The sequence below is a fragment of the Podarcis vaucheri genome (genome assembly GCF_965113315.1).
Source record: "Podarcis vaucheri genome assembly, chromosome: 2".
In the NCBI taxonomy this organism is placed as follows: domain Eukaryota; kingdom Metazoa; phylum Chordata; class Lepidosauria; order Squamata; family Lacertidae; genus Podarcis; species Podarcis vaucheri.
Window position 1 is genome coordinate 81,441,795 of NC_138760.1, and position 24,292 is coordinate 81,466,086.

The 24,292-nt window shown below is 43.2% G+C and overlaps 1 protein-coding gene across 1 annotated transcript in view; it reads right to left on the bottom strand.

Moving 5' to 3' along the window:
• The window catches only part of PFKFB4 (6-phosphofructo-2-kinase/fructose-2,6-biphosphatase 4), a 70,399-nt gene extending 46,782 nt beyond the window's left edge, over window positions 1–23,617 (bottom strand). The window contains exon 1 of the mRNA XM_082211972.1: window positions 23,245–23,617. Coding sequence (XP_082068098.1) covers window positions 23,245–23,314 — 70 coding nt within the window. The 5' untranslated portion in view covers window positions 23,315–23,617. The remainder of the gene's footprint in view (window positions 1–23,244) is intronic.
• Window positions 23,618–24,292: the final 675 nt, after the last annotated feature.

Genomic DNA, 24,292 nt, shown 5'->3' on the forward strand with positions numbered 1-24,292 from the left:
CCACCCATCTGGCTGGGTTTCCCCAGCATGGTCAGTTAATCAGTAATAAGCAGAGTTCTGACAGCAATTATATTCATCAATATCTGTGTTATATCTGTTTATATTCAGACAACAGGAGTAATTTACTTCTAAAATTTACCCTTTGGTCTTCCATCACAGTTGAACCAGCTAATCAATTAAATTGATCCTGTAAAGCAAATATGTATGTGTGTGTGTGCATTACTTGATTTCATATAATTAAAAATTAATGACATGAAATATCACACATTTTTTAAAAAGTCAAATATCACCAGTAGATGGCACTTCATAGTCACATAGCCAAGCACTATGTATATGAAGATTTAAGGAAACAACAGGCCAGTTGTAATCAAACTAAAAAGGTAACCAACCTAGCAGTTTGAAAGCATACCAATAGTCCCCATAGTCACCTTTGACTGGACTTAACCATCCAGGGGTCCTTTACCTTTTTACCTTCACCTGTTATGAAACTCTATGCAGAAAGTTTTGGGGAAACAACTTTATTGCTCTAGAGCAGAACTGGAGCTTATTTCCAGATCACCTAGCAGGAAACAAAGATTTAGAGATTCTCTCTACAACATTTTCTGGAAGATTTTGTGCTCTGGCTCTCATTCATTTATCCAAAGCAATAAGAATAGAAAATGAACAAAGGTGAGATAATATGTGGAAGAGGGAGCTATGTTAGAACCCATAACTCTCATGTGTTTTATCTGTTTGGCCTTCATATTATAATCCTGGGTTAAATTTTCCAGGTGGTGTAATGGGTCAGTGCGTCTGGCTGTTAACCAGAAGGTGGGTGGTTCAAGCCCACCCAGAGACAGCTGCGGACAGGATTTCTGCATTGTGGAAGTTGGAATAGATGGCCCTCAGGGTCCCTTCCAACTTTGCAATTCTGTTATTCTGCCATTTAAAAAATTTCATCTGATGGTACTTTGCACACTGTAAATGAGGAAGAAATTAAGCTTGGAATAACAAATCCCAACCACCCGGAAATGCTTCTCGTGTACACTAGCAGTTACATGGGGGGAACAGACAGAGCAGGAAAGTCCCATAGTATAAATGACCTCCCGTTCACGCAATTGTGGATCCAACCACCTATTTTTAGCTCCCTGTTCAAAGCCTTAAAATTAATGTCCTTCATACTCCCAGTATGAGACACTTAAAACATGACCAATCTAGCCAACCTACGCTTGTAGATTCTCTTTCTCTCTCAAACAATCTGGTTCATGTAATGGATATTTCAATACTGAAGTTCAATATTGAGAAAGACAATCTCAATAGCTTTCTATCAAGAAATGCCGGAGAAAACGGTTAACTTTCTCTATCCTAAACACCACTGCACTGGTACAATCCTTTGTCTCAATTTGGCTCCACCAGAGCAAGATAATAGCTAGTGTCATTTAATTAGATATGCTTAATAGTCCTTAATCAGAAATATAATTTCCACATGTGATAAGCGATGCAACTGTTTCCACATCTGTGTGCAACATGCCTCTTCTAATACACATGATTCTGTAACAAAACTGCAGCTGGCTATCCAAATAAAGATTTTGTTTTATATTGCGTATTACACCAACCAAAATTTCACAAAACAGCGTGCAAGCTTTTGAGTTCTCCAGAGCTTGTCATTAGGCTACATGAAAAACAGATCCAGCAGCCTTTAACATTACACAGAAAGGCACTTCTTTCTATTTCTTTATTGCCTGTCCTACCAAGCAGCAATCCAGGATGGTAAACATTATAATTTAAACATCATTTAATTTAAACATCATTACAAATATTCCACAATAGCAGTAAATAGTAAATAAAAACACAAGCATGCTCAAAATTACAGTATCATTCTTACAACTGTTAGGCCCCTTAATTCCCAGAAGTAAATAAAGTCTTTAACAGCTGCCTTCAAGGCCAATTGAGGGGCACAATTGTAGCTCTCACACAGCCAGTGCATTGCTTTAAGGGTAGCTGAACTATGATCCCATGTGTGCTCATTCTTCAGCCTCTCCTCCCTCTTGCAAGCTCTTTAAAATCAGTGACCCTGGACTGTATCATCCTTCCACAACACTGGGTAAGTCCACTGTCTAAAACAGGGGTGGATACAGGGGTGAGGGCAGGGAGGCAGCTGCCCCCTATAATCAATACAAATCTGATGTTCTTCCCCCCTAACAAAAATCCTGGCGATACCCATGGGTGGATAACTCATGGACCATAGGCTGCATCTGGCCCACCAAGATCTGCTAAAAGGTATATATGCCTGCTGCTTAAGAGATAACCCCAAAAGAACCAAAGGATTTTTCTCTCTCTATTCTTTGTCCGAAGAACCACAGTGCTGAGACAGAGCCTGACTGCTCTTTAAGAGTAAAAAAGAAAAAGCAGCATTTCCCTCCACCCCAGTGCTGGAATGGGGGTGGGCAGGAAAACTGCCTTTCTGTGTAATGTTAAAGATTGTGTTTCCAATCAGCTGCACCCCAGTGGGGAGGGCTGGAAGTGCTGATTGTGTGTGTGTATGTACATGCACATACATATGATGGCTACATCCGCCACAGACATGCAACCCTCAGAGGCATGGCTAATAATCAAGGCAGCTGTCAGGCCAAAAAATGTTAGGCACCCTTGATCTAACCACTAGAAGTTACAATACTATTACAAAAAGAAAAAAGGTAGTGCCAGTCAATTTTGCAAGAAGGAAAGGAGAAGCAACTACAGAGAACTGGAATGAAAACTTTAAGGGACCATAACTACAGTGATATAATTGGAACCGTGGCCTAGAGTGCTTTGCTGTTGTACTGTTCAAAAAGCCAGGGAGTTTGGGATTAGTGCAGGAAACCCAAGTTCAACTTCCTGAACCCTTAAAGTTTTGCTTAGTGATATTAGAGAAGTCACTACTATATTCAGACTTACATAACTAACAGTACTCTTGTCAGGCTAAAATCAAATGAGTTCCAAGTATATAAATGCTCTCTCTCGCTCTCTCTAGGGCATGAACTCAACCTAATTGCCAAGACTATGCAATTAATGTTTTGTAGCTGAGCAGACAGGAGAGTAGGACAAAACCATTTCTGAATTTTACGTATTTCCTAATCCCATTAGATTCACTTAACGCTGCCCAAATCCCAGTCAATGTAGACATATGCCACATACTGCATATGTTTACTCAAAGTGATCTTTTAACTATGCATCACAACACAGAATGAACAGTACCTTATCTCCAGCAATTAAAAACTAATATTGTGATGTCTAGTCACCATGCTAAGCCATTACGTTGCTCTGTCCTGTTCACTGCAAGCTTTGTTTGAAGGTCAGTCAAGGGGTAAATCCCTGCAGTGTCAACTAGGCTCTGCCCAAGCTTAGAATGAGGTCAGAATGCCTTCTGTCTTCAATTCTCAATCCTTGCTTACATGATGGTACAGAGTAATGAGACTAGAAAAATAAAACACTACGTCTCATTTCCCAAACAACTGGTAAGCAAGTTACTCTTTTTCTTTTCAAAATCCAAATCACCGCAAAGTTATTTAATCATTTTAACATAGGCATGCCTCCCACTTCCAGATAAAGACTCCCCCCCACTTGTTAGAACCACAAGTTAATAAAATACATGTTTCTATTGTAAAGAGAGTCAGTGTGCTCCATAAAGCTTAAGTGTATACTGTATATAAGTGTGTGTACAGTTTTCAACAAGATTGCCTATCGGCGTGGGGATGTAAACAAAGGGAAAGCAGATGACACTGAAGACAATGAACACAAAATATTCTGTCCAGATTAAAAGCTTGCTAAGAAAGATGTGCATAGCATAAATGGCTACATTTAACCAAATTTGTGTAATCTCATTCATATCCTCCAACACTTATATAGTCCTTAAAATCCTACTTCTAGGATGTTGAAAGTGCCTTTTTGGTACATTTATCTTGCCAAACTCCATAGCTGCTGCTTTTTTCTTTTCTTTTTTAACATACTGACTACCTTAATGTCATCATGACAATTGGTAATTAACAAGTCCATTTTAAAAAGTATTTTGCAATGAAGTATATTACAATGATGTTTGAAAAATAAGGGTGTTAACCACTTCCCCCCCAAAAAACGCTAGTTGAGAGACCAAAGGTAAATCCCAGATCTGCAAAAGGAGGAAGATGTTATAGTGACTCAAAAGGTCACATATCTTGTTTTATAGCCATGAATCATATTATGCAGAAATGTGCAGAAAATCAGGAATCATTTCACATATTAATGACGTAAGGACAGATTTCTCCACTTTACAACTTCTCTTAGGAAGAAAATAATTTGTTATTTGCCGGTGTTAAGAATAGTGAGACACAACGTCCATTTTTGAATTAATCCTTTATAATTTGAAATGTTTGGTTTTCCAAGCAAAGTTTTCAGAAAAAAACGTTTATCTATAATCTTCGAGGTGAATAAAATACAGAGAGTAAATAAGAGGTAACTCATACTTCTACATAGCAAGGCAACTCCCCTTTGAGGAAAGGTTTACAACATCTGAGTTTGCTCTAATGAAGACAATATGATGATTCATTGGGCAATACACATTGGTAAAGTGCGCTTTGTTGTCGCGGGTATGGCATTTGCTCAGGGTAACCAATGTAGTGTCCTCTAGATGTCTTGGACTACACTTCCCATTGGCCATACTGCTAGGGCTGTTCAGAGTTGTAATCCAAAACATCTGTAGGCCACCTTGTTGGATATTCCTAGCTTAGATGATCAATACTGTAAATAAAAAAGAGGTTTTGTTGTGTTTTAATATTTCAGTTACAAGGTGTCAGCCCACAAAAATCGTAACATAGTTCGGCTGAAATGAAAATAGTTCTATTCACAATCTGTGTCCTGACCTAAGCCCAATGAACCTACATTCATTGTGCACACTCTTCCAGATAATGGCTGATAATTGTCACAAAACCAGGAAGGCCAACAGTGGTTGTTTGCTCTGCTGTGTGTTTTGTATGAGAAAACTCACGCCCTGCTGCAACTTTGTAACCAAGGCTATGCACAGGAAACTGAAGCAATTTCATACTCTCCCCTGTTTAGCCCTGCCTTTACTTCCCCCTTCCTCCACTTCCCCTGTGTCAACTTTTAAACTTTAAGCTATTCAGGACAGGGATCTGTCATATTGATTTGCGTGAAGCACAATACACACCAACTGCGCTAAATAAATAATTGGTCACCACATAGATTTATTTATTTCCAATATTCATATACCACCTAATGACAAAAGCCCTCTGGGTGGTTTACAAATAAAATTTTAAAACATGAAATACAATATGAAAATAAAATCTAACATGGAATAGAACCAGAAAAAGAGAATAGAAAAAGGAGTAAAAAATACAAGCCTGGTAGATGAAGGGAACGCAGTGGATGTAGCCTACCTTGATTTCAGCAAGGCATTCGACAAGGTGCCCCATGATATTCTTGTAAAGAAGCTGGTAAAATGCGGTCTTGACTATGCTACCACTCAGTGGATTTGTAACTGGCTGACTGACCGAACCCAAAGTGTGCTCATCAATGGTTCCTCTTCATCCTGGAGAAGAGTGACTAGTGGGGTGCCACAGGGTTCTGTCTTGGGCCCGGTCTTATTCAACATCTTTATCAACGACTTGGATGATGGACTCAAGGGCATCCTGATCAAATTTGCAGATGACACCAAACTGGGAGGGGTGGCTAACACCCCAGAGGACAGGATCACACTTCAAAACGACCTTGACAGATTAGAGAACTGGGCCAAAACAAACAACATGAACTTTAACAGGGAGAAATGTAAAGTATTGCACTTGGGCAAAAAAAATGAGAGGCACAAATACAAGATGGGTGACACCTGGCTTGAGAGTAGTACATGTGAAAAGGATCTAGGAGTCTTGGTTGACCACAAACTTGACATGAGCCAACAGTGTGACGCGGCAGCTAAAAAAGCCAATGCAATTCTGGGCTGCATCAATAGGAGTATAGCATCTAGATCAAGGGAAGTAATAATGCCACTGTATTCTGCTCTGGTCAGGCCTCACCTGGAGTACAGTGTCCAGTTCTGGGCACCACAGTTCAAGGAGGACACTGACAAACTGGAACGTGTCCAGAGGAGGGCAACCAAAATGGTCAAAGGCCTGGAAACTATGCCTTATGAGGAACGGCTAAGGGAGCTGGGCATGTTTAGCCTGGAGAAGAGGAGGTTAAGGGGTGATATGATAGCCATGTTCAAATATATAAAAGGATGTCATATAGAGGAGGGAGAAAGGTTGTTTTCTGCTGCTCCAGAGAAGCGGACATGGAGCAATGGATCCAAACTACAAGAAAGAAGATTCCACCTAAACATTAGGAAGAACTTCCTGACAGTAAGAGCCGTTCAACAGTGGAATTTGCTGCCAAGGAGTGTGGTGGAGTCTCCTACTTTGGAGGTCTTTAAGCAGAGGCTTGACAACCATATGTCAGGAGTGCTCTGATGGTGTTTCCTGCTTGGCAGGGGGTTGGACTCGATGGCCCTTGTGGTCTATTCCAACTCTATGATTCTATGATTTAAGATGGAAAGTATTTCCACCTGGCACCAAAAATGGTCAAGTAGGCACCAGGCAGACTTCTCTGATGGTGCCAACACCAAAAAGGCCCTCCCTCTAATAGCCAACCTCTTTTTGTTTTGTTCACAATCTGTCCTGCATTCATACATGAGACAACTAGCTAAAGGGATGTTCACAGGCACAAAACAACAATGCTTAATGTACTTGGTGTGCACTTATCTCAGACTAAGTAACAAAATATTAATATGCAAATTTGCGTGTAGGGCAGGATCCAATGAGACTTCCTTAGCCCACCCTCTGTGCAGCAAACCCCCCTCCCCCCCCCAAAAAAGCCACTGCCACCAGAGAGGGTCAAGGAATCCTCTGGAACAGTAATGATAGAGGGGCACAGAGGCTGAAGCTGGGCTGCCAGAAATCAGAGAAGCTGCTTTGCACAGGAAGTGCCTTTACATTGGTGCAAGACACTGCTGAGTCCAAGCCACAATTAACCGGGGGGGGGGGGGGATGGGGCCTGAATGTTCATTTTTCCTTCTTCCTCTTCAAAATACTTGGAATTTCTGTAAGCGTTGGATGTTCTGGAACGGGACAATAAATCTCAAGTCAGGGAAGTAGCTGACAAATGAAAACACAGTGTGCTGTATCAAAATTTCAAGGCGGGTTTTAAAACACTTCCCAACACACCCCCAGTCTAAGCAAGGAATTGCGTAATGCAGTACGTGCTGTTTCTGTGGCAACATCAATGATTACTCCCAGGGCAAGGCATGAAAGGAGAAAAGATTTCTCAAAATACTTCCTGTCCTGTGCAAGGAGCATGCATGTCTCAAGTGATCCTAATGAAACCTTTGAAACAAATGACGTATTTATTTATTTTTACAAGCCTTAATTCATCTGCCCTGGTGGTTGGATATAACCCTTTTGAGAATGCATCATCTTACACTTTAAAGGCATGACACACACCCCTCCCCAAAAGGGGGAAAAAACCCCACACAATTATACACCATAGAAATGTTTCAATTCTTGTTCTGAACCTATTTATGCAACAGGAAGGTTTTCTTCATGAAACAAATTAGTATAAATAGGATTTTAACCTCCACCCAACAGGAACTGGTGGGCTAAAAATCTAGCCAATGTCATATTTTTTGACTTGCAATTCAGATTTTTATATTTTTACATCAGAAAAGGGGGATCAGCCTAAACTGAATCTGTACCAATACTAAAGGTATCTAGAGGCTTGAAGAATTTAATATCTATATCCACCAAGCTACTCAGCTTTGTAATACATATTATGGATGGTATCCAATTGGTGCCCCTCCACTAATGGAAGGCTTTTAAATCCACCAGAGCCTTCTTTCAACAGAACAGGGATTGAATCAATCTTTGGCGGCTCCCCCTCGCAGTTCCCTGCATCATCTCCTGTTCTGTTCTACCCCAAAACTCCAGATTTGGGGGCAGCGTGGTAGGCTGCAGGGGGGAAAGGAATTGTCACATATTCCCTCAATCCCTGTTCCACTGATGCAATGTTCCCCTGGATCAAAGAGCATCCCATCATCAGTGGGACACCTATTGGATAGAACCACATGAACTTCACAACTTACTTCTTTAAATGCTTGCATTGTCTACTCCGAGTCTTCTGTGGTGTTAGCTTTACAACAAAGAGCAATAAGATATACAATTCAGCAAGCTGATCCAGACATGTAGATCTGGCATGTATTTTAATGTGTGATTTTATTTTATAATATTATACTGTATTTTTAAAACAGCTGATTTTATTTTGAAAAATGTTAGGCTACCAAAGGTAAAGGACCCCTGACAGTTAAGTCCAGTCACAGACAACTCTTGCTTTACAAGCGGAGGGAGCCGGTGTTTGTTCCCAGACAGTTTTTCCAGGTCATGTGGCCGGCATGACTAAGCCGTTTCTGGCGCAACGGAACACCAAAACCAGAGCAGCACATGGAAATGCCGTTTACCTTCCCACCGGAGCGGTACCTATTTAACTACTTGCACTTTTTGGCATACTTTCGAACTGCTAGGTTGGCAGGAGCTGGGACAGAGCAAAGGGAGCTCACCCCATCGCGGGGATTCGAACCGTCGACCTTCTGATTGACAAGCCCAAGAGGCTCAATGGTTTAGACCACAGTGCCATTCTTAAGTAGTTAGGCTACTACTCATCTCATTTTATTGGTCATTTTAATATAAACCACATAGAAGTTGTGAGGATTAAGTGGTACATAAATCCTACTGGTTAATTAAATCATTTCACCTCCATTAAATACACAGCAGACATGTACCTTCTCTATGTGTCTGGATCTGACCATAAGATCTTTTGCATTTCTATGGACTGTTCTATAAATGTCTGCTTTGAGCTGTCAAGTCTAAAGTCACACCATATTTGTGAATGAATAGCTCAGTCACTCCTTCATAAACAAATAAATTTGTTGCAGCTCACTCACCCATACAGATAACTGCAGGCTGTCCTGCTTAAGTTTTTATCTCCTATTTTTCTACAACTTGGCAACATGGGAGTGCCTAATTACTGAGCTGATTCAACCCTAATTCTGAGACGGTCTGATACACATCACTGACGGACACAAGCACTTTCCTTTGAAGATTGGCAACTTCCTATAAATATTAGTTACTGTACTGTAAATTCTAAACAGTTTTTAAGGTTTTAGTGATGTTTGTTTCTACTTACTCTGTTACTTGTAACAATGTCCAAACATAATTTTGCTATACCAAAAAATATGAGAGCCTCAGCCCAAATATGTATATGGATTGTATTATGCAATGGCAATTTGCAATCTCCAAATTTTTGAATTCCTTGGAGAAAATTTCACAATAATTAATATTCTCAACATGATATATACACAAAAGCCAAGCTACACACATTTTTCAGGTTCACACTTGCAGGAAACTTCTAGGATTCACTAGAGGTCTTTTTAAAAGAGGAAAACCACATGCAGTGTTGAGGTGTTTTTTTCATGCAAAGAGAACTGATTATCAGTACTGTATCAAGTTTTCTCATTCATCCATTCCTGAACAAGCATGCGTGCTAAGTAGTACCTGGGGGAGGGTCAATAAAAATGGATTGTACCAGATGCTGTTCTTACATCAATGGAAGGCTCTTGGATCCAGTTATTGCACCACCTGTCACACTGTTCCAGATGTTCCCCGAACTCTGTGATGCTCTGTGTGTGTGTGTGTGTGTGTGTGCGCGCGCGCGCGCACGCACGTGTGCACACACAGGGGACTGTAGCAAGAAAACTGAATTTGTAAAAATCACCTACCTCTCTCTTCAATTTACAATACCCTCTGTGACTGGACTCATAGCATTAGATATACAGTGATACCTTGGTTTACAACCATAATCCGTTTCAAAGGTCCGGTTGTAAACCAAAACAGGTTGTAACCTAAGGTGTGCTTTTGCCAATGGGGCCTCCCCAAAAATGGGTTGTAATCCAAAAAAATGGACACACACTTCCGGGTTGAATGTGGTTGTAATCCAAAAAGGTTGCAAACCAAGGTACCACTGTATTCCTTAAATTAGCAACCAATTCCATTAGGGATAGATGGGAAGCAGAGCCACTCAATCAGGTATAGTAAGGTGACATCCACACCACACATTAAAGTAACCTTATCGCACTTTAATAGCCATGGAGAATTTTGGTCTGGAAACAAACAAAGGTTAGCAGCAACTATAGTTTGCCCAACTTGCATATCACAGATTACTATGGTTATCATAAAGTGAGTAAGTGCCTACGGAAGAGAAGGACACATGGCCCCTCTGCATGTTCACATTGGCCTAACCATAGTTTAGCCATCATGTCTTAACTGTTCCTAAAGAGTTCTACAGTATTTGAGTCTTGTGATACTAAGCAATATCATTCATTAGAAGAAAAAGTGCCAAATATTTGCTAGATGCAAAGGCTGGAAGGCCCTCAGCATAACATTGTTTCCTCATGACATGGAAGCCAAATATCTGAGCCAGTTGGTTGATAGGGGTGAGGAATGCAATGCATCCCTCTAAACCTCTCTGACTGTCCCTCAGAACACCCACTAGACCACGCTCCCTCACCAGGCTACACTAGTCTTGCTCTGCGCCTTTCTCTGGGGTTTTTGTGTAGCTGGAATGCATCCTTGACCTGCAATAATGCCTCTCTGGCTTGAAGGGATGGAGAGAGGTGTGACTTTTGTGTGGCTCGAATGTAGGCTACCATACAAAGTTAAGAGCTATATCCATTGCTACCCCATAGACAGAGCGCCATATGCAGCACTTTGAGCCGCTCAGAATGGTAGCCTTCCTCTGTTTATTCAGATATCTCTTTCAGTCCAGGTTATTTTTAAGTGGCAGTTAACATAACTGATTTTTTTAAAATAAAAACTGGTTCTTTAAAAAAATGACTACTTTTTAATGTCTCCCCCCCCCCCCACTCTGCTGGTCAGCAATAACCAAAATGCAATTTCATGGCATCCCTCTCCTTAGAAGTACATATTCATTTCAAATCTGATTTAGGTATACAGTGGTGCCTCGCAAGACGAAATTAATTCGTTCCGCAAGTCTCTTCGTCTTGCGGTTTTTTCGTCTTGCGATGCACGATTTCCCATAGGAATGCATTGAAAATCAATTAATGCATTCCTAGGGAAACCGCCTTCAGACCAGGTCCGGGGACAGTCTGTCCCCGGACCTCTTCTGAAGGCTGGGGGGGGGGACAAGGGCTTTTCTTCCCACCCCCAGCATTTTAAAAAAACCCGGGACAGCGGAGGACTTCTCCGCTGTCCGGGGCGATCTTAAAATGCTGGCGGGCGGCATTTTAAAATCGCCCCGGGACAGCGGAGGACTTCTCCGCTGTCCGAGGCAATTAAAAAGCCCCTGGGAAGGCAGGCAGGGGGGACAAAGACTTTTGCCCCCCGCCAGCCTTCAGAAGAGGTCCTGGACCTCTTCTGAAGGCTGGCAGGGGCGAAAGTCTTTGCTCCCCCCCGCCTGCCTTCAAAAGCTGTCCGGTCAAGGCTTCGCGGACCTCTCCGCCAGCAGCGGCAGCGCTGCCGCTGCTGGCGGAGGGTTGCCGGCATGCCGAAGCCTGCACGCGCTGACATCAGCGCGCCCAGGCTTCGCGGACCTTTCCGCCATCTCCCTGCTGCCCCTTGCTGCAAAAGACGATCTCCCTGCAGCCCCTTGCTGCAAAAGACGTCCGGGGGAAGCGGGGAAGAAGCGCGTCGCTTCCCGCTGTCCCCGGACCTCTTTTGAAGCAAGGGGCGGTGGGGAGAAGCGATCTCCCCGCAGCCCCTTGCTTCAAAAGAGAAGACCCGCTGTCCCCGGGGCAAGCTTCGTTTTGCGAAGCATGCCCATAGGGAAATTCGTCTTGCGAGGCAACTCGAAAACGAAAAAACCTTTCATTTTGCGAGTTTTTCGTCTCGCGAGGCGTTCGTCTTGCGGGGTACCACTGTACTACAAAAATGTCCCATTTCCTGCCATTTACATTATTATTATTATACTTCTACATTGTGTCTTCTTTTTACAGCAGTATTAGCTGTAAAATAAGATAGGAACCAAATGACAAATAACACATTCACAAACCCATCCTTTTCATGTTTACTTAGCTAAGTGTGCATTAGGTAAAGGTAAAGGTACCCCCGCCCGAAGGCCAGTCATGACAGACTCTGGGGTTGTATGCTCATCTCGCTCAAGAGGCCGGGAGCCGGCGCTGTCCAAAGACACTTCCGGGTCACGTGGCCAGCATGACGAAGCTGCGTTTGGCGAGCCAGCACCAGCGCCGCACACAGAAACGCCATTACCTTCCCGCTATAAAGCGGTCCCTATTTATCTACTTGCACTTAAGGGTGCTTTCGAACTGCTAGGTTGGCAGGAGCCGGGACTGAACGGCGGGAGCTCACCCTGCCGCAGGGATTCGAACCGCCGACCTTACGATCGGCAAGTCCTAGGCACTGAGGTTTTACCCACAGCGCCACCCGCGTCCCATAAATGTGCATTAGACTATTGCCCAAATCTTGTATCTGTTTCAAAGGCAATTCCAGAATCATCTTCTCTTGCTTTGGGACAAGGGACAGCTAACAACATTTAAAAGAATTCTTCTGTACAAGGAACCACATGTCCTCTCACACTTTGGCAGACCTTTGACTAGTTTGTGAACATGCACGTCAAGAGTTCAGCTCAAGCCAGAGTTTCCTTTTGACCTTTAAAATCACATTAACCCAAACAGCAGCATTCCTCAGATGTCCTTTGTTTTATCCAATAAAAGTTTATTTGGGAAGCAGACAGTATATTCTTCAATTTCAATTATCTGTAATACCGGAGAACATTTTTATTACAGCTTAAAAGGGCAAACTCTGCCTTCTTATTACTAGTATCACAGCTGAAGGGTACAGTAATGTATTTTAGAGAAAGGTTATACTGGCTTACGAGAAGTTTAAGCAGGTGAACAGAAGTGCCATATTCTTCTTCAAAGGTATACCATCTGTTCTTTTACCAAGTTAAGACACTTTTGTATTCTGGCATTTCCTCACCTAACTAGTTTGTAGCTGAGAGATCAAAAAGACACGTAAGTGTTTGCTATTTTCCACAAACAAAAAATGTTGTTTCTTTGGGAAAGTATGTTTCAAGTGTTATTTCCCTACATTATGTCTTGCAGGAAACAAAGCATTATTGGAGCTCCTGGAGCATTCTCACTTATCTTGCAAAATCTCGGGACTTTTAATTAGGTATTAGAGAATGGAAGCAGAATATGAGCAATTGAACCTCATTGCTGATGATCCACAATGCTGGACCTTTCCCAAGTTAAGCCCAATGCAAATGTAACAGAACCACATTTCAGGTGGTACACAAGAGGTGCGTTTAGCCTGTACTAGAAACCAGGCTTTTAGTGTTGCAGCTCTAGCTCTCTGGAATCAATTACCAGCTGAGGTCAGACAGACACCAAGCACAATGATGTCTATGCCTCTACTGGAGACAGTTTTGTTTAGGAAGGCTTTCTCTGCGGTGCTAACCCCGTCATATATGGAAAATCAGATTTATATTTCATGAAATGTTTCCACTGGTTTTTGAGTTTACTGAATTGATTTTATTGTTAGGAGTTTGCATTTTTGCGTTTTATTTTGTATTTACTCTCTATACCTTGTCAATGCCTTTTTGTCATGAAGTCTATAAATCTGTCAAATAAGCAAGATAAAAGCTAGTTAAGACATCAGAAGTGCCTGAAACATGGGTGAATTCTGCTGTTCCTTCTCAGAGCATTCCCTCTCTTGGGCTTTCTTTCAAGTGGTAGAGTCTAGGCCATGCGTAGGCAAACTAAGGTCCGGGGGCCAGATGCGGCCCAATTGCCTTCTAAATCCGGCCTGCATACGGTCCGGGAATCAGCGTGCTTTTACATGAGTAGAATGTGTCCTTTTATTTAAAATGCATCTCTGGGTTATTTGTGGGGCATAGGAATCCGTTCAATTCCCCCCCCCCCTATAGATAGATAGATAGATAGATAGATAGATAGATAGATAGTCCAGGCCACCACAAGGTCTGAGGATCACTGGACTGGCCCCCTGCTGAAAAAGTTTGCTGACCCCTGGTCTAGGCACAAATTTACCCCCTAGGTGAGAATTAGGCCCGACAGTAGAATCCTATACATAGCTACTCAAGAAAAGGTGTCACCAATTTCAGTGCAGCTTAGTCCAAGGCTCGTACAGGCCTGCAGCCTAAGTCCCACTGATCACAAGGGGAAAATATGTCCCATTAAAAGCAATGATACATTAGAGTTCTCAGTTTTTGTTTTTAGTGAAAACAAGCACACAAGGCAAGTGTCACAATAACACTTCTTTCTTATAACATATGCTAAACATTCATCAGCCTAGGTGGATGTTGGAGATTGGGTCATGGATATATAGTGAAAACAACTACAAAAATAATTATGTCTGTTTTTCTTCTTTTTTACTGAATGTATTCTTGAACTGGATGTTTAAATCTTTGTAAAAAAAATAAAACTCTTTAAAAAATCAATAAAATTATTCAAACAAAAAAACAATGTCAAGAGAAAATAGAAATATTTAATTCAGAAGACAAGACTGACCTTTTTTTGTTATGACACATTGCCATGCTAATGTGATATTCCTTTCCAAGGAACTCCAGCCATGGAACTGAAAAAGGTCATGACCACTTTTTTCCCTTAGAACATGGGTTTTCACATTAACAGTGAAGCAACTGCCAAACTATTTTTAACTTAACACCAGAGAAAATGATTTTTAGAATTCTTTTCACTCCTGTTGAAGTCATGTTAGCCATATTAAAATAACTACAAAGATATTTTATTAATGGTTCTTATACACTAATGAAGAGTTCTCCAAACATTCTGGACCACTGGACACATTTCAAATTTTGAGAGAGTGCTGTGGGCACCGAACACAAAATGACTGCCATAAGGGGCGTGGCATAAAACAAAATTAGAGCGAGTACAGCTATTGCTGCCACCCACCAACCCACTCACGTCTTGGACAGCCTCATGTTTATCATGGGAAGTCAACTATGTCCTGCTTGTTCTGATGGTGGAGATACAGCTGTTAAAGGCACAACAAACCTGTTTTCCACAATGCCAACCCTAAACCAAAGCTTAGGCTGCCAACCTGTATCTGCTTACATGGGAATAAGCGCCATTAATACCAAGAGATATACTACTGAATAGACATGCATTTCATCGTACTGTAGGTTAACTATATAGTGAATTCTTAACACATACAGCAGGAGACATACCTAAGCCTCTTTGCAAAGTTTTCACATTTTTCATTTACCATTTGGGAAAGGGATTCTTTAACATCCACCACACTTTTTGTGTAACAGCATTTGCAGAAAATGTATTCTAGAGCAGTGGTTCCCAATTGGTGGTCCACACACCCGATGGAGTCTGTGTAATCCACAAAGGGGATCCGTGGCACATATCTGTCAACTGTCCAGGACATTCCTTTGAGGGGGGGCACCCTCTCACATAACTCACGTAACTCCTGCAAGAGTGTAGCCTGTAAGGCACTGGGGTATGTTGGAAGGTATGGTGGCACCATTCACATAACAAAAACTACTATAGAGATATCAACATTTTCAAAGCTAGGGGGTCCATGGCTTGGCTTTCGGAAAAAATGGGGGTCTGCAGTACTTAGCTAATTGGGAAACACTGTTCTAGAGAGTACCTGCTTTCAGAAGAACCCCCCCCCCATAAGAAAGATGCATCCTGGTTGCTAGGGGGAAAGGAAGGACAAACTACAGAGATTCTAGTAGTTTGTGCATTTTACTTTGACTTTGTAAAACATGCTGGAAGCTTCACTGAAGGACAGTACATAAATTCTTTAAATAAATAAATAGAATTATGTTCCATTATTGCAAACACCACATAATCTATGAATCTCATGGATCTTGTGGTTCTCCTTTAACACAGGGAGATAACAATAAATTCACTATTATAGGAGTTGATGGTATTTCACATGAAACAGAAAAGTAACTGTAGTTAAAGCAAAGGTTGTTAAACAAGCTCCATAAACATTTGTTATGTTGTGTGCAGCAAAACTTTGTTAAGTTTAATGACAAAACATCATTGTATTGGTGCTGTCCCTTATATCTTTCAATAAACAGAAGTAGACAAGCCAAGGTTTATAGGGTATAAACTCACTCTGTATCCCCAACCCAAATTTTTGTACTTTCTCACAAGAGTACAGCAAAGTGCTAGTTCAAATCAGGGGGAGAAATTTCTGGGATTAGATTCTTAAAAAGAGAATTAGAATTCTTTTTTTAAAAAAGTTTAGTGCACTGTTAACATATGTTCACTTTGAAAGACATTTTTTTCTGAGTTTATGAACCTGCGTAGCATGATGAATAAGTACTTCGTTCTCCATTCTTCTGGCAATTCTAAGTGGAGAAGGAGGCACCTGATGCAGTTATAAAGTTGAAGGGGGAAAGCATGGTTAACTAGATGGAATGAGAATTATTTTACACATCATGTGCATGAATGCTGTTTACAGTCTTTCCAGATGACACATAATAGGCATAACACTAGCTTAGCTTAGATACGCACCTCTGCCAACTCCACCTCTGACTTTTACTCACTTAGCAATCAGGAGTCCTTCTGGTTGCAGATAGGCTCCTAAGTGAATTCAGCTGGAGAAGGGATGCCACTGGGGGGATATGATGCTGGGAGAGAAGGGCAGAGCTCACGGGAGTTATTTAATCCCAGTTCTGATTAAATCTGAATAGAGCTGCAGAGTGTGGTTAACACACATGTCTTGGTTGGTCATCTGACAATCTTGTCTCGTGCTGTTTACCCTTCCATTGTTTCATCAGCAGGCAGGCATTACAAGACGAGGGTCCATGTACTCTTGGTGCCAAACTGGTTGAAATCATCCATTCAGTAAAGCTCTAGTCTGTGTTCACTCAGGGTGTTGCCCCTCTGTTGCCCCTACTCTTCTCCCGCCCCCAGGAATGATAAAAAAATTAGTTTATACCTTAGACTATACCAGGGGTCTGCAACCTTTAAGACAAAAAGAGCCACTTGGACCCGTTTCTGAAGAAAAAAAAACTGAGAGCCGCAAAACTTGTCATTATAAAAATAACTTTTTTGTCACTTTTTATTATTTCTTTGTTTGACCCCTCAGAATTACTCCTCCTCATAGAAATAAACGTTAAATTAACAAGTTACCTTTTGTGTGTGTGTGTTCTTCACTCCCCTTCAAAACAGTGACCAGCGTACATGCCCCCTTTCAATGCAGTGACCAGCGTACATGCCCCTTACAATGTAGCGGGCAGGCGGGAAGGTGACGTTGGGACGGTGCGTGACTAACGCACGCACCACCCCCATGCGACGTCACAGCCAGTACAGCGCCCGCCACAGTGGGGAGTGTCGGGGCGCACAATGCGCCTCCTCCCCTTGCTAGTATCTGCCCCGGAGCCGCGGCAAAGGTGTAAAAGAGCCACATGCGGCTCCGGAGCCGCGGGTTGCAGACCCCTGGACTATACCTTAGTCCAGGGTGGTCCAACACAAGGCCCTAGGCGTTTTGGCGGCTGTCAGCAACATTTGACAACCCCCAGTCCTCACCCTGCCTTCCCAAAGCTGAGTAAGCAAGGTGCTGGGCTTTGGGAAGGAGGCATGAGGGCTCTGACATGGTCCTCAACAAGTACTATTGCAGCCCACTTGGAATGAAAAGTTGGACCACCCTGCCTTAGACCATTTTAACAGGTGCACTAGCAGCCAGCGCAGTTGTAAAAAAAAAAAGGCCTTAACTGTGCTTATAAGATCAGGAACAGGCCATGAAATTATGATATCACACACACAGCCCAATCTTTCTCTGCAATGGATCCCCCACTTAACCAAACCTAAAGGATGCAATAGCACCAATGTTTAAGACTAAATATGATGATTAAGACGAAATATTCTTATCCAGCTACAAGCCTTGGTTAGGAATTCTGGCCAGGGAGAAGCGCCGCCATTACTGAAGGCACTACATAATTCAAAACCAAATAGATCCATAAATAATTCCTGCTTCTGAAGTGACTGAAAAACTATACAGCCAAAACAGAGTTGTCCACAGGAAACAAGCCTCATCATTAGGCAGGTGTAGTCTGCCTTCTAAAATAGCAAGAAGCAGTAGGCTGGGGAGATAAATCTCTCATAACTGTGGCTATAACTATGGCCCCTTCAGTTTCCTTAAGCAGGTTAGCAGAAGAGCTTTTTTATTGCAATTATATCCCACCTTTTTCTCCAAGGTGTACATGGTTCACCTCCTCCTCAGTTAATCCCTACAATGACCCTGTGAGATAGGTAAAGAGGCTATGACTGGCCCAAGTTCACCCAGTGAGCTTCATGACTGAGTGGGGATTTTTGAACCCTGATCTCCCAGGTCCTAGTCAAACACTCTAACCCAGGGGTCGGCAACCCGTGGCCCATGGGGATCATTTAAATGGCCCACAAGCCACCCCCGAACCGAGCTGCCCGCTTGGTGAGTCCCCGCACACTGCGCTAAACCGACTCGCTTCCATGGCGCCAGAAACTGCGTGTGCGCAGATGCGATCCGGCCTACGGAACAATCTCCATGGGAGTGAACCAGCCCAGGCCAGGTAAACCTTGCCGACCCCTGCTCTAACCACTATACCACACCAGCTTCCTAGAATACTTCTGCTATGGGGCAGCTACATAAACAAAGCAGGTAAATAAATATGGGGAAAGCAAACTGCCACTTAGAGAAGGAGCTGAAATATTTTCCTTGACACTTGAATTTGTTTTATTCTGGATTCTTTTATTTGATGTTTTAATGTGTTGTAAACCATTTTTTTCCTTTAAAATATAAAGCAGCATAGAAATGAAATGAATAATAATAACAGCAATCTTCATAACCAGGGGAGGTGGGAAATGGTGCCTAGACATTCTGTTGTGGCAACCATGGCCTAGGTTTAAGGTGCCACTTGGCGATCTGTTTATATATCTGAGTTTCTAACACTGCTCCAGCCACAGCCCACTCTTTCTTCTAGCTTAAGCCTTGAACTAGAGAGGATGACCTTCTGATGCACTCTGTCTTCCAACTCAATCAAAGGCTGCACTCTGTTTCTCAATAATTACATAGGAACTGAAAGACCTAAAAACGTATTTTAAACTAATTACCGTCTCTCACTGCAATATACGGCCCTAACTTAATCTTGATTTGCGCTTTCAAGCAATAATAATATTGTTCTGTACTCCACAGGACAGATCCCTATATTCTGACCAAGAAAGAACCTAGTAAATAGCATCATATGTGACGTCTACTTTGTTTTAACTCTGAATTGTACACCGGGAGAATTCTCTGTATGTTGACAGGTATAGGAGAAGGGAAGTAGATTTATAGCACAATTCTATGCACTTCTATTCAAAGTGGGACCTACACCCAAGTAAGTGTGTATACACCTGCAGTCCTATACACAGTAACCCGAGAGGAAGACCCATTGACCAAAATTGGACTATGAAACTTCTGAGTAGGGATTCACCGAATTGTGCTGTTAATCTCTTTTTCTGAGCACACAGCATAGGATAGGATTGTGCTGTAAACCAACCTATGGAACGCAGGGATCCACTGTGTAAGCTGTCCATTGCAAATACAAAACAGTGAACAGTGAACCAGAAACTAAGAGGCAATTGCCATAGATCACTCTTCTCTTTTTTTTAATTTAATTTTTATTAGTTTCAAATTCATTATGCAACACCAAACATTAAAGCAACAAAAAAGACAAACAAAACACAAGAAAAGAAGAAAAACATTACATAGCATAAAACACCAACAAGTTAAACTTACAATAACTAAATAACTAAATCACACAACAATAGTTGACTTCCCTTCAACTCGGTTTTGGAATATGTTACAAAAGGTTTCCTAGCTGCAGTTTCGTTTTCTTAAAACTCTTTGCGTCGCAAGCGTTATATCGAGCCTACTGTGATTTTTAGATTTTTTACATCTGTTTCACTATATGTCATACATTTATTCCATTCATTATTAAACTTTGTACCTTTTAGGTTTCTTATTTTCTGTGTCATTTTTGCCAATTCTATAGAGTCAAATAATTTTGATTGCCACTCATTTGTCTCCGGTTTTATACATTTTTTCTAATTTTACCGGTGTGATGTACCACCTGTACATCATTTTATTCATGTTCTAAGTGTTGTACATGCCGAAAATTTCATACCTTTATTCCAAAGTTTCTTCCACTTATCAAACTCTATGTTGTATCCAAAGTCTATCGCCCATTTCACGACTTCTTTTATTTCTTCATCTTTAGTGTCCCATTCAAGCAACTGGCTGTACATTTTTGATAGGAGTTTTGATTTGTTTTCTAATATTTCTACCTGGAATCTGGATTTTTTTCGTTCATCCCATTCTTTTTATCTTCAGTCCACATAGCATTGATTTGATGAAATTGGATCCAGCCTGTCAATTTATTTTTTATCTCCTCATATGGCCTAATCTTCCATCCATTTTCTGTTTTTACTAGCAAATCTTCATAAGTCCATCTTTCTCCTTCAGTATTTATTTTTTTTATTGTTAAGATGTCGATAGGTGATAACCACCAAGGGGTATTTCTTTCCAATAATTTTTTGTTTCTCTCCCATACTTCCAACAGTGGCCCTCTAATAATATGATTAGAGAATCCTTTGTGGACCTTTTCCTTATTGCGCCATAAATAAGCGTGCCAACCAAATCTTATGTTGAAGCCTTCTAAATCTAATAGATCTGTGTTTTTGACAACAATCCAGTCTTTAACCCAGCAAAGGCACGAGGCTTCATAATACAACTTCAAATTTGGAACCACAAATCCTCCCCTATCTCTTTGATCTGTGAGTAATTTGAATCTAATTCTTGGCCTTTTCCCTTGCCAAATAAATTTCGAGAGTACTTTCTGCCAATCTTTGAATACTGAGGTTCCCCTGATTATCGGTATATTTTGAAATAAGAACAGCAACTTCGGTAATAAACTCATCTTAATTGCCGCCATTCTTCCCGACCAAGAGAGCTTTATTCTATTCTATTCTATTGTTTGTGTAGTTGTCTTCCATTAAATTTATATTCTTCATCGTTAGCCAAATTCCGAGGTATTTTACTTTTTTAGTTACTTTGATCCCGGTCTGTATTTCACTCTTCTCTATACAATTCTCTATACAATTCTCTAGATCACTCTTCTCTATACAATTCAACAAAATTATTTCACACTGGTGTGTCAACTATATAGGCCATTTGTCCAAAATCTTAGTTCTATTATTAATGAGAATGCTCCTGAAATTCACAGATGTATCAAAAAATATAACAGGGGAATAGATCAGAATGAATCTATTTGTACAGAAGGACCATTTCACATTATTGTTCATTTCCTACATGGAAGCCACATGTGCAGATAACACTGTGCAACTCATGCATAACTTAAATAGTATACTAATTCTGTGCACATGTTGATAATTCATTGTGTGCATACACGCTGAGAAGCTACAACCAATCATTGCTTTCTAGCACAATGCAAAGCAATTCATATGCATATAGCATTGGGAAACATTACAACTTAAGTGGTGTAATTACATCCCTTTCCACACAGGAGTGACCAGAGTTCAGCGTATTAGGAAACGTTTACATGGAAGCATCTCCCAACTCCCAACTTCCTTTCTTAGCCTTTTATTTCTACACCGGAAATGCACTGACTCTATTCTTAGTCCATCAATGAGCCATGCTGCTACCAGGCAGGGAACTAACTCAGGCTGAGGGACCTGTATTTGGCCCAGAGTTGGTACTGGAGGCACATTCAACCCTTGACACAAAAATGCATGCAAACTCATCTCTACCAAAAGTGATCATGGCAACTAGTAACAAATCTTGCTTATAACTGTATTTCCTTAGTTTGCTGGACAAGCACAACATCATTGTTTCACGGTCCTCAGGGCCGTTTACTCCCTTGAAGCACCTGGCAGGAACTGTTATATACAATATTCGTAAGTGGACTATCCATCACACCCGATACTAGCACTGCTAGCATAGAAATGAACAGAGAATGGTAAGGTGAGAGAGAGATGTCTACCTCACCAAACTGACAGCCCAAAACAATGCAGTCAAAAAAGATAATTAATGGTTGGGAGACATTTAGTTAGCCACCAGAAGCTCAAAAGGATGCAAAGCCCAGCATCCCTAAAGCAGCAGAGGCGTGACCTCCTTCCAATTTTTGCAGCCATCTCTCTGAAGCCCTGAAACATGTCTGAAGTTTTAAAATAGGAAATATGCCCATAGGGTGCTCATTAGCTGCTTTTCTACTTTAAAAGCGTTTAAAGCACAACAAAGAGAGGTGCCTCTGAGCGCGTGTGGAGTGCCACTCCCTTGCCACTAAGCCTCCATTAAGATACCATGGTCTAGTTGAGAAGATCTATCTTACAGTTCTCTCTGCACATCCAATGTTTTCAATAAATTAACCACTTCCTGAACGGTAGTGTGTTTGGAGGGAAGGAGAAAACGACGGTGGATTTGGAGGTCAGGATCAGTTCCTGTCGGCAACAGAAACAGCAGCAGCCCAGCCCAGCCCGGGCAGCGCATGGTAAACACAAGGAGGGGCGGGGGGCCAACAGAAATAAGAGCAGCAGCGGGAGGAGGGGCCGAGGACGCCACGCTCCACACGCTTCATAACATGGGACTGGCGCCCTGGGATGGAGCGCTAGGAAGCCTCCGGGGGGTCATTGCCACGGGAGGAAGACCTGAGGCGAGGGAGTCCGCTCTGGAAAGCGGGGCGCCGCGCCACCTTCCCCAAAGGAGAGCTCTTGTGGGGTGGGGGGGGTGGGAGGCCAAGTTCCCCCCCCCCCCAGCACAAGGCAGCCGTCCTTCCAGCAGCCAGTTCGCAGAGTCGCAGCTCGCCCCGGCGGGAAGACGAGCGACATGTTGAGCCCCCCGCGACCCCCCCCGGTCCTTCCAGCTTCCTTTGGGCGAGGCCAAGCACGGCAGGCTGCAAACCAGCCCCTCTCCTCGCTTGCAGCAAGTCATAAAAATAGCCCCGGGCCAGGAGGACAATCCACACGCTCCCAGGCAGGCTGGAAGAGGCGGGATTCCAGCAGCTGCTGCGCCCTCAGCCGTACGTGAACGCCGCCTTGCCCCGCTCCCCAGGGCGCTTGTACTTTCCACGCGCGCCGTGTCCCCCCCCCCCGCACTCGCAGGCAGACACGCGCCACACGAGCGCGCGCTGCGCTCTTACCTCTCCAGTCCCGGCCTTGCACAGAGCGCGCGGGTCGAGCGCCACTGCCGCCGCACCTGGACACCGACATCTGTGCGCCTCAGGCGAGCCGCCACCCAGCCGGGTTTCGGCGCTGCACCGGCTGCTGGGTTAGCGGAGCCCAGCCTCAGTCAGTTGCCGCCCCGAAGCGGGTGGAAGGAGGCAGGGAAACAAGCCCGGCAGCACCCCCCTCTCCTCCTCCTCCCGGTGGCTTGGGCACGGCCGACGCCGCTCGCTATCCGGAGCTGAGAGGGTCCTTCTGAGGCGGCTCCTGAGCGCCGAGCAGGAGCATCTTGCTAAGGGCGCAAAGCCCCGGGAGAGGCTTCCCCCGCCTCGGCGTGGAGGGAAGGAGGGAGGGGGCGTGTGCGCGGCGGCGGCGGCACTCCAGGGCTCCAGCCGCTCCCGCCGCTCGGGCGAGCCGATTGGAGGGCTGGGACGAGAGGGGCGGGGAAAGGGGCGGGGAGAGCTCGCCACCATCATAACTGGCTCCTTCCGTACAGAAAGGTCCCAAAGCGCCTCGTGTATCACTAAGAGAAGAGCAGGAGGGGGGAACGGTTGGCAGAACGGCCACGGCTGGTTCTGGTCTAATTTGGGGGGGGGGGGGGAAGGCTTCCTAGAACGAGAATTTTGTTAAAAAAGCAAAGGTGTTGGTCCATAAGACTCAGTAAAGCAACACCACAAATAGCACTTCAGAAATGTTTAGTCAAGCGACAGAGTTATCAGGACTGACCGAAATGACACGCAATGTGAGCAACCTTCACCAGGCTGCAAATTGCACCAGAGGGCTGGGGACCCATAGGGTCCATTGTGGACCCCAGGCCTCCCTCTGGCTCACAGCATTTTCTGCAGGCTCCAGCCATCCCTAGGCCACATCCAGGGGCAAAACTAGGTTTATTTCACCCAGGCCAAACCCAGTTTGGTACACACACCCCACAAGCATGTGCATATGCACACAGGCCAAGAGCCTCACTGACGCCCCTCTGGAGGCTTCACCTGGGGCAGGAAACCCAGCTGCCCCTGCCCCAAGGCT